This window comes from Erythrolamprus reginae, chromosome 1 (genome assembly GCF_031021105.1).
Source record: "Erythrolamprus reginae isolate rEryReg1 chromosome 1, rEryReg1.hap1, whole genome shotgun sequence".
In the NCBI taxonomy this organism is placed as follows: domain Eukaryota; kingdom Metazoa; phylum Chordata; class Lepidosauria; order Squamata; family Dipsadidae; genus Erythrolamprus; species Erythrolamprus reginae.
The window spans coordinates 84,733,720-84,744,678 of NC_091950.1; the positions used below are offsets into that span (position 1 = coordinate 84,733,720).

A 10,959-nucleotide genomic window follows, 5' to 3' on the forward strand; every position below is an offset into this window, starting at 1 on the left:
GTTTGGAGCTTTGGTCTCTAAGGGAATAAAATGTTCTGAAAAATGAGACACTAATGTTGGGAATTCAGTGATGAGGTGGGGAGATGTAATTTCAAATATTTCAAAAAATTCAAATTAACATACTTCGGCTATTTGATAATCTGTGATCAAACTATGTTTTATTCCACAAGACAATCCAGAATGATAGCTTACTGTATAAATCCTTGGATAGGTGCGGCATATAAATAAAATAAATTAAATAGATAAAATAGATAAAAAAGATAAAATAAAAAAAATAAAATAATAAATAAATAAATGTTATCTCAATAGAGAAAATACAAACCCCACTACTATTTTCAGTATTAATGCACTGAATTTAAAAAGAGCAGCAATACCTCTGTTTAGAAATATACACTGACTGGAATCCACATGCTGCAATATGCCCTGGAATGTGCCACATTTCAATATGATGCGTACAGTTTTCCCCAAAACACGATGGAGAAAGTGGTAATCACAGCTAGGATCCATTATGGATTCTTTCCCTCTAAGAAGTCAGGCATTCAGTCTAAATAAAAAAATACACAGATAAATTAAAACCTATTCTCCAAGCAGTGAGACATAAAATTTAATTACTTAGAAATTATATATTGTTTGGCTTCTAATTAATCACAAGCCCACATACAGTAATTAAACTATCATAGAAATGCAAACTAATAAGTGACTTGTAGAATGATCTTGCATACAAAATTCATTAAAAAATAAAAAAGGCTACTCAATGAAGTCAGCAATGAACGATACAAGTGAAATAAAAAATTCTACATCCATATGATAATGATTACAGATCCAGAACAACTGGGAAAAATCCAATTATTTAAGAAAAGCCAATGTCTTCAATTTTTAAGAAAAATTATGAGTTCATGGACATGTGCTTTGTTATAAGAAACCAATATGCAGGTATTCTTCAATGTACAACGACAATTGGGATTGGAAATTCAAATTGTCTTACAACCATAACAATTTACAATTGGATTTGCAATCTCGAATTCTTTGCTAGTTTATATGCTAGTTTATAAATGCTAGTTTAAAAATTAAGAAATATACACAGTATCAGCAATCTACTTCTTCAAATCAGGCATTGGTAGCTGTTTAAATAATTATTTTATGCCTCGCTGATGCTCTTTTGCTCCTGGGTCCAATTCAAGTTGGACGATAATAAGTTGGCTATCATCTTTAAAGATCTTCATGGCATGACAATTATCTGAGGAACTATCTTACTCCAATTATATCAACCTACCCTACTTGGTGAGGCAGTGAGGATATGTTACAGACTCCATTGATTAAAGAATTTCAATTTACAGAGTCTAGGAGGAGACCCTCCTCTGCTGCTGTCCCTGCCTATAGAAAATCTTTCCCCCAGAGGTGAGGTTGGCCCCACACTTTTGGCCTTCTAGAAGATCTGGTTCTGCTAATTGGCACAGGAAATGAACAGGGGCATGCAACCTGGATGGGTTGGGGTAGTTGGTGGCTTGAGCGCACTCCCTCCACCTTTTAACTAATATTTGTAACTTCTGTTTTTCACTATTTCAATCTTGCTTTTAATTATGTCTTTTTGAAATGGTTTTATGGTTTGCATTTGTGAACCGCCCAGAGTCATTTGGATGAGATGAGCATTGTTTAAATTTCATAAATCTGCAATACAATAGAAATAACAGACAGACATAGTGAGACAGATGAAGTGCTCAGTCTGTAAAGATACTGTAGTGTGGTTTATAATCTACTCTCTCTTACTGGGATAGAGAACTATCAGCACATGGACAAAGTCCACTTCATTGGCCAATTTCATTTACTCATAAATACTCCATTTATGTTGATATCCCAAGGAGGAAACTAGCCTTGACAGTGCCAAAAGCTTCTGGCAGTGCTGCCTTAATATTGGCTCTCAATATGGACAAAATAGGCAGCAGAATCCTCCTCTTCCTTCTCAGTGAGGATCTCCCTGTTCACTTCCCTACTGCTTTGCTTGTCTTCGTTTTTCACTATTCTGTGCTGCGTCTAGTTTTGCATTTTATGAATCGGAAGCAAACTTAATATTGTTACTCTAGTCTAGACAATTTATATACATACATACTTCTAATAGACTATATACTGTAATATACAATATTATGCATAGATGCGCACGCACACACACAAATATACATTGGTACATCGGTTAACAAACGCCTTGGTTAGCGTACTTTTCGGATAACAACCAAAAATTTCGGCAAAAATTTGCTTCGGATACCGAACCATTGCCCTCACTCCCGCCCTCCCTCTCCTTACCCCCCCCATTGTCCCTCACTCCCCCCCTCTCCTTACCTCTTTACCTCTTGCCTCTCTGCCTTCATCCCCTCGCCAGGGGAGCAGCAAAGCGTCGCTTCGGCTATGACGAGGTATGCGCTGACTCTGCTGGTCCCGGTGGCGGCTTCTTTTTGGGGCAGCGGCGGCAGCGGAGGCCTGGGCATGGATGTAATGTCCCTGGCGCTGCTGTTCCTCAAAAGGAAGCTGCCGGAGCCACCGCCACCACCACTAGTTGGTGGCAGCGGCGGCAGCAGCTTCCTTTTGAGGAACAGCAGCGCCGGGGACATTACGTCCAAGCCCAGGCCCCTGCTGCTGTCCCGGAAAAGAAGCCACCACCGCAGCTGGTGTCCTCAAAAAGAAGCCACTGCCAGGACCAGCAAACTCAGCGCCTGACTCGTCATAGCCGAACCAACGCTTTGCTGCTCCCCTGGCGAGGGGACGAAAGTAGAGAGGCAAGAGGTAAAGAGGTAAGGAGAGGGGGGGAGTGAAGGACAATGCGGGGACAAGGGGTAAATTGGTAAGGAGAGGGGGGCAGGAGTGAGGGACAATGGGTGTTTGGGGGGGGAGAGAAAAAAATCCTCAATTTTCAATTTTCCCCATAGGAAATAAAGACTGGGAATCAATTAAATCCATTTCCATTATTTCCTATGGGGAAAATTGTTTCGGATAATGACCATTTCGGTTAATAACCAACGTTCTGGAATGGATTGTGGTTGTTAACCGAGGTACCACTGTCCTGTAATATACAAGGGTCGCCCAGAAAGCAATGCACCACATTTTTTTTCTTAGCCTACAGTAATGCTATAAATGTGAAACTTAGATAAAAGCCATCTTAAAAGCCACAAGACTTTATGTAAAGCAAGTAACTAAAGGTAAAAGGAAGAAGAAACCGCTATGGTTTAGCAATGATGTAAGGGCTATAGTCAATGAAAAAAAGGCTGCCTATAGGAGGTATAAAGAGTCTGGAAGTATAGCTGATAGAGAGGTGTATAAAATGAGACAGAAGGAGGCGAAACAGATAATATATGCTGCTAAAGCCTCAAAAGAGGAAGAAATAGCAAAATCTGTAAAGAAGGGGGATAAAACCTTCTTCAGATATATTAGTGATAGGAAGAAGAAAAACTGCAGCATCACAAAGCTTAGTACCGGGAATAATACATGCATTGATGGGAATAAGGAGATCGCTGACCATTTCAATAGCTACTTCTGTTCAGTTTTCTCAAAAGACACCTTACAAAATAATACTATAGAGGGATATAGCATTGCTTCCAGCTGTACGGATTCAGCTCCAGTGATCTTAGAAGCCGATGTCTTAGAAGAACTTGAAAGATTAAAGATAAATAAGGCAATGGGTCCAGATGGCATCCATCCCAGAGTTCTTAAAGAACTCAGATCTGTCATTGCTACCCCCCTGACTGATTTGTTTAACCAATCCCTGTTAACAGGAGATGTTCCTGAGGATTGGAGAATGGCCAGTGTTGTGCCTATCCACAAGAAGGGCAGTAGAGAAGAAGCTGGAAACTACAGGCCAGTTAGCTTGACATCAGTTGTAGTTAAAATGATGGAGACTCTACTCAAAAAGAGGATAAATCAGCACCTAAAAAACAATAACTTATTGGACCCAAATCAGCATGGCTTTACTGAAGGCAAATCGTGTCAGACTAATCTCATTGAGTTCTTTGACTATGTCACAAAGGTGTTGGATCAAGGTGGTGCCGTGGATATTGCCTATCTGGACTTCAGCAAAGCCTTTGATACGGTTCCACATAAAGAGCTGATAGATAAATTAGTGAAGATTGGACTTAATCCCTGGATAGTTCAGTGGATTTCAAGCTGGCTGAAGCATAGACATCAGAGAGTTATTGTTAATGGCGAGTATTCTGAGCAGAGACAGGTTACAAGCGGTGTGCCACAAGGGTCTGTTCTGGGTCCTATTCTTTTTAATATGTTTGTGAGTGACATAGGGGAAGGTTTGGTAGGGAAGGTTTGCCTATTTGCCGATGACTCTAAAGTGTGCAATAGGGTTGATATTCCTGGAGGGATCTGTAATATGGTAAATGATTTAGCGTTACTAGATAAATGGTCAAAGCAATGGAAACTGCAGTTTAATGTTTCCAAATGTAAAATAATGCACTTGGGGAAAAGGAATCCTAAATCTGAGTATTGCATTGGCAGTTCTGTGCTAGCAAAAAAGGATTTAGAAGGATTTAGGGGTAGTGATTTCTGACAGTCTCAAAATGGGTGAGCAGTGTGGTCGGGCGGTAGGAAAGGCAAGTAGGATGCTTGGCTGCATAGCTAGAGGTATAATAAGCAGGAAGAGGGAGATTGTGATCCCCTTATATAGAGCGCTGGTGAGACCACATTTGGAGTACTGTGTTCAGTTCTGGAGACCTCACCTACAAAAAGATATTGACAAAATTGAACGGGTCCAAAGACGGGCTACAAGAATGGTGGAAGGTCTGAAGTATAAAACGTATCAGGAAAGACTTAATGAACTCAATCTGTACAGTCTGGAAGACAGAAGGAAAAGGGGGGACATGATCGAAACATTTAAATATGTTAAAGGGTTAAATAGGGTTCAGGAGGGAAGTGTTTTTAACAGGAAAGTGAACACAAGAACAAGGGGACACAATCTGAAGTTAGTTGGGGGAAAGATCAAAGGCAACATGAGAAAGTATTATTTTACTGAAAGAGTAGTAGATCCTTGGAACAAACTTCCAGCAGACGTGGTTGGTAAATCCACAGTAACCGAATTTAAACATGCCTGGGATAAACATATATCCATTGTAAGATAAAATACAGGAAATAGTAAAAGGGCAGACTAGATGGACCATGGGGTCTTTTTCTGCCGTCAGTCTTCTATGTTTCTATGTTTCTATATTATTTGAATTGTCATGGGTGTATGTGTAAATTTTGTGTTTCTTTAGACAGATAGCGTAGCTGCAGCAGTGTTTCAAAATGGCGTCTGTAAGTAATGTACGTTACAAGCAGCATGTCGTCATTGAATTTCTCACTGCAGAGAAAGTAACTGTTGGGAACATTCACAAACATTTGTACAGTTTATGGAGAATTTGAAGTCCACAGAAGCACGGTTAGTCAGGGAAGACCTTTTGAGGATCGCAAGAGGTGATTCGCACAGTGCAGAAATGGCTTCGTGAACAGAATAAGGAGTGGTACTGACAGGGCATACATGCCCTTGTGTCTCGCTGGAGGAAGGCCGTAGAACGGGATGGAGATTACGTGTAAAAATAGGGAGTGTAGAAGAAACATCATTCTTTCCTGTGTGTAAATTTCATTGTGTTCAATAAATAATTGTTGAAGAAAAAAAATGTGGTGCATTACTTTCTGGGCGACCCTCATACTACAAGTATCACACACACACATGCACACTTCTATTTTGTTTGTAGATTATACTGTTATTTTATTCTACACTGTTTATTCAGGGAAACAAAATAGTTGTTTCTCATATCTATATAAGCTAAAACGAAGATCAGACATTCATCATTCCTGCAACTGAAAAAATGGTGAAAAGTGATTGTCATGCAATGTTTCTTTCACTTGATGCTGAAGGTACCAATTCTATTATTTACACTGTCCTCGTCCTCTTTGATTCCAGAAAATACCTTGTGTCTGGTGCTTTGTTTCTTTCTCTTCAGTTTCCTATATGAAAATCAGCTGCTTCACAGCTTCCTTTTCAAATTTAACACTAAATATTACAAACTGAGATTCATAATTTCCAGAAATTCACTATTATTATTTATTTAAATCCCACAGACATGGGATTTAAGTAGCAGCAGAGCATTCAAGTCTAAAGTTGATAAAGAATATAAGTGTTTAGTTTCCTTTGTAAGTTCATAGTGCTTTAAAGCTCTAAGTAAATGACAACATTAAAAAATTACTATACATATTGCCTTTCTTAGGGCAATCTGTAATTCTATAATTTGATGTTCACTAGTAAAACATATCCCCCTTTCGTTTAAAGGCACCAATAAAGGATCTAAATAAAAAGGTATAATTATTGGAACTATGTTAGTATAGGAAATTTGAATATATCTTTAAATGAAGAGATAAATCTTCTACAGAAACTCAGACCAAGTCTCCCTACTTAATAGAATTAAACATTTAGGCAATGTTATCACACCTAATTCCATTACCATGAAAAACAGCATCATTATTATCTCTGAAATATCTTTTTGCAACATAAGTAGATCTCTCCCCTAGATTTTAAAACTTACATATACACGCAGAGCATCTAATTCAACCAGTGTAGCTAGTTTCTTGATCCCTCAGGCAGGCAGGCAAGATAGTTAACTTTATGGCTGGTCTGTTTTTTTGAAAGGTTTACCATTCCATTTAAACCAATTCTGTAAACAATAAGAAACTACCTTTCAAAACAAGAAGTTGTTGCTTTTCAAGTGTTTTCTTTTGTCTTAAAAAACCTGCCAATTTAGTACAAATTCTTCATCTGGACTCAATTTACTACACACACATACACTCTGTCTGTCTGTCCGTCCGTCCGTCCGTCCGTCCGTCCATCCATCCATCCATCCATCCAAACTTACAAAGAACTGATAAAGAAATAAAGGGAGACTAGTATAGATCTATCTCAAGCTATTTAGCTCTTATCAGTTAGCCATACCCTTCTAGGATTTGAACCTGGGCTGCTTGCCTTGCTAGGCTGTGCTTTTACTCTCTAAGCTGCAAATTCTCCTCCCTTATCAGTTGATAAGGGAGGAGATATATATACACACAGTCACAGACACATGGTATTTTCCTGAAAATAAGACCCTGTCTTTTATTTTTTTGAACCCTGAAATAACCCTTATTGCCATGCATTCAAAAGCCCGATTGGGCTTATTATCAGGGGATGTCTTATTTTGGGGAGAAACGTGATGGATGGATGGATGGATGGATGGACGGACGGACGGACAGACAGACAGACAGACAGATAGCTATAGATATATATATAGATAGATGTGTGTGTGTACATATATATTATAAAACCAAAAAATAATAATAAATAAAACAAAAAGTAGGATACTTTATCAAATCAGTAATAGTTAAGTCACTGCAAAAGATACATGTAACTTATGTGTTTTGTATCTAACATACAAAATGAATTAAAACAGATTCATGTAAGCAAAGCTTCCAAATGTGTATAAAAATAAGCCATGTAGAAGGATCCCTAGATCCTTAACATGGTACAGTAATTTTGCTAAGTACATTTTGTCAGAAGAAAGTCCTATTAATGTAAGTTATGGGCAGTCACTAAACTGTCACACGTTGAGGACTACCTGTACTAAAAAACTTGTTTTTTCCCCCCAGGAAGTTTTAGAAATGTCTGCATTAAATAGTAAGTTACTATTTAACGCAGACATTTCTAAAACTTCCTGGAAAAAAAACAGAAGTTGTAAAAAGTACCATAGCCGCTATTCCATTTCCTGTATTTTCATACACAAATAGTAATGGTAAAATATAAAAATATTATCTAAGAACTTAATAAAAAATAGGTATGGGTCCTAAATTCTAAAACTCATTCCACAGAACCTACAGTTCTGTCTTTCTAATACTGTAGTAGAGAACATATGTAACACAAGGTTGAACTGTTAAGTTCTTAGTGCTTCCCAAGTTTAGCTGTTTCCCATAGATGATTCATTACTGAGCTAGGTAACCTCATTAGGACATGGGGGAGTGATCTTGTTGGTTGGTTATACTGTATATATAGTACTGTATATTTCAGAGTATAAGACATATTTTAGTTTTGGAGGAGGAAAATAGAGGGAAAAATCTACCTAACAGGTATTCATCTTGCTAGTGTCCTTAGTCTGACCAGGTTCAGCACATGATTTTATCCCCTGGTTAGGGCTTTAAAAAATCTTCTGAGGGAGTGGCAATGAAAACAAGCCTGCAAAGAATTAGGGCTGGAAAAAACCTTCTTCAGAGTAGCAAAGAAAACAAGCCTGCCAACCAGGAAGATAATTAGCACCTCGTTAGGGGTGGAAATAAAAGTTTCAAAAAAACTACATTCAGAGTATAAGATGCACCCAAATTTTCAGCTTCGTTGAGGGGAGGAAGGTGTGTCTTATACTCTGAAAAATATGGTAGCTTATCAGCAAACCTCACTCTCCCATGCCTTGATGTTACCTTACCTTCTAAAAAAAAATCTGCCAGAAAACAGAAAATACCAAAATCTTTCCTTTCAGAGATTCAACACTTGAGATCAACTCAACTCTGTGGCTTACTTTTTCAACTCATCCTTATACACACACTGAATTGAAATCTCACACTTTGATTTTAGCATGGTAGTTCATACAACAGGATTTATTGCTTATCATGTTCAGAACAAATCATTTAAGACAATGCAATATATAGACCTTGACATATATTCATATTGTGTAGCCACAGCCCAAGGAAATCAGATTTTTTTTCCTGATTTTCTTTACTATCTTACCAATCCACCCCCACCAAAAAGTGAGGGTTTTGTTTTTGATCACATTTGTTCTTTCTCCACCTTCTCCTACCCATTACAGTAAATTGTCTTCAATCCCCTCCCAGTCTGTCTACTTATTGTTTCTATATCCTTAAGTCACAAAAACCTCTATTAGTTTTATTTATTACTTATTACTTCAATTTATAGGCTGCCCATCTCCTGATGGACTCAAGGGGGCATACAAGAGAAAAAAAAATACAAAATTTAAAATCCCAATATTAAAAAACACCCATCCATCCATCATTCATTCGTTACTACTGGCCAGAGTAGAATGTTGTCGCTTAACAGCCCAAGGACTGCTGGCAAAGCCATGTTTTTAAAGCCTTTCAAAAGGCAAGGAGGGGCAGTGCGAATCTCTAGGGGGAGTGGATTCCAGAGGACTGGAGCCACCACAGAGAAGGCTCTTCCCTGTGGTCCCGCCAGCCGGCATTGCTTGGCCAATGGGACCCGGAGGCCAGCTCTGTGGGATCCAACGGGTGCAGCAGATGGTCCCATAAGTAATCTGGTTTTAAGCCATGTAGGGCATAAAAGGTAATGACCAATTTTACTGTTACCAGGCCAGAGTTCAAGCCAGAACCCTCTACTTAAACCTGTACCCTGCCTGCAGTCTCCTTCAAAAGAAAACATAACTCATACAGGTAGTCCTTAATTTGAGTGGAGAATTTCTGTTGCTAAGCAAGAGTTAAGTGAGATTTTACAACCTTTGCCACAGTGAAGTGAATCACAGCAGTTGTTAAGTAACACAGTTAAATGATTCTGGCTTCCCCATTGACTTTGCTTGTCAGAACGTCATAAGAGCAGTCATCATAAATATAAGAGTTGCCAAGATCTCGTGACCATAGAGATGCCACAAAATTTATAAATTGTGAAAAGTGGCAATATGTCACTTTTTTCAGTGCTGTTGTAAGGTTGAGCAGTCACTAAACTGTCACATGTTGAGGACTACCTGTACTAAACGACATTTCTAAGAATACTGCTGGGGCCAAATGACATCACTGTAGTAAACAATGGTGTTTTCCCAAACAACATCACTCTGCTAAACAAATAATTCCCTCAACACTGTCAAACTATTTACTAAGTCTGCACTACTATTACTATTAGTTTTTTCTCATTATTCCTATCACCCATTTCTTTTAGGTACACTGAGAGCATATGCATCAAGACAAATTCCTTGTGTGTCCAATCACATTTGGCCCATAAACAATTCTATGTTCTAAACATGTGTTAACTGTTTGTTTGAAAAGATTTCCAAAATCTTCACCTTCTTCCTAGCACTGAGACAGAGAGGCTGGCCCAGAGTGACCCAGTTGTCTTTATGCCACTGGCAAAACTAGAATTCAGTGTCTCCCAATTATTAGCCTGATGCCTTAACTACTACATCCAGCTGGCTCTTTCAATGAAGATTGTCAAAGACCCCTACTGATTTTTTAAAAAAATACTCCCTACACCAGTGTTTCCCAACCTTGGCAACTTGAAGAGATCTGGACTTCAACTCCCAGAATTCCCCAGCCAGCATTCCAGCAACAGGTCCAGCCTCTGCTGTCAGTGCCTCCACCCTGGAGCTCCTGCTCACAGCCGGCTTCCCTGTGCCACTGCCCTCCCACTCCTACTTCAACCCCTGTATGTGGTGTACAGGAGAGAAAGAGAGAGAGAAAGAGAGAGATAGCGAGAGAGTGAGAGCGCAAGAGAGAAAGGGAGGAAGGAAGAGAGAGCAAGAGAGAGAGGAAAAGAGAGCTAGGGGGAGAGAGAGAAAGGGAGGAAGGAAGAGTGAGTGAGAAAAGTATTTTTTTTAGTGAATTTTTTTTTTTTTGCGAATTTTTTTTAGCGCCCCCAATGATGTTCCTTTTTCCCAATCTTAAAATCCGGTCACTTTATACTTAACAAAACACATAAATAAATAAAATAAGGTGGTCATAGCAATAAAAAACCCCCGCATATCACCGCGTTAGCCCCCGAAGAAAACCCCCAATATAATATTGCAAAGGGGTCAAAGCCAACTTGACCTAACACATAAGGGAAGGACAACCGGCACTGGGCTCCGCACTCCGAACTTTTCGGGGACAAAGGTGAGAGAGAATCGCCCGCGCGACGAACGAAGCTCGACAGAGCGAGCCTGTGACAACCAACCGAAACTCCAGCGTCCCGCCCTCTGC

At 39.2% G+C, this 10,959-nt stretch overlaps 1 protein-coding gene across 8 annotated transcripts in view; it reads right to left on the bottom strand.

Moving 5' to 3' along the window:
- The window catches only part of EXD1 (exonuclease 3'-5' domain containing 1), a 33,710-nt gene extending 22,751 nt beyond the window's left edge, over positions 1 to 10,959 (bottom strand). For 3 of the 8 annotated variants that reach the window (XM_070757134.1, XM_070757089.1, XM_070757125.1), the window contains exons 1-2: positions 6,552 to 6,639; positions 375 to 544 (exon numbers count right to left, since the gene is read on the bottom strand). In XM_070757134.1, the coding sequence (XP_070613235.1) occupies positions 375 to 507 (133 nt within the window). In that variant the 5' untranslated portion in view covers positions 508 to 544; positions 6,552 to 6,639. Of the gene's footprint in view, positions 1 to 374; positions 545 to 6,551; positions 6,681 to 10,809 lie in introns of those variants that run through there. The other 5 variants (XM_070757143.1, XM_070757107.1, XM_070757116.1 and 2 more) reach the window with 4 other exon arrangements.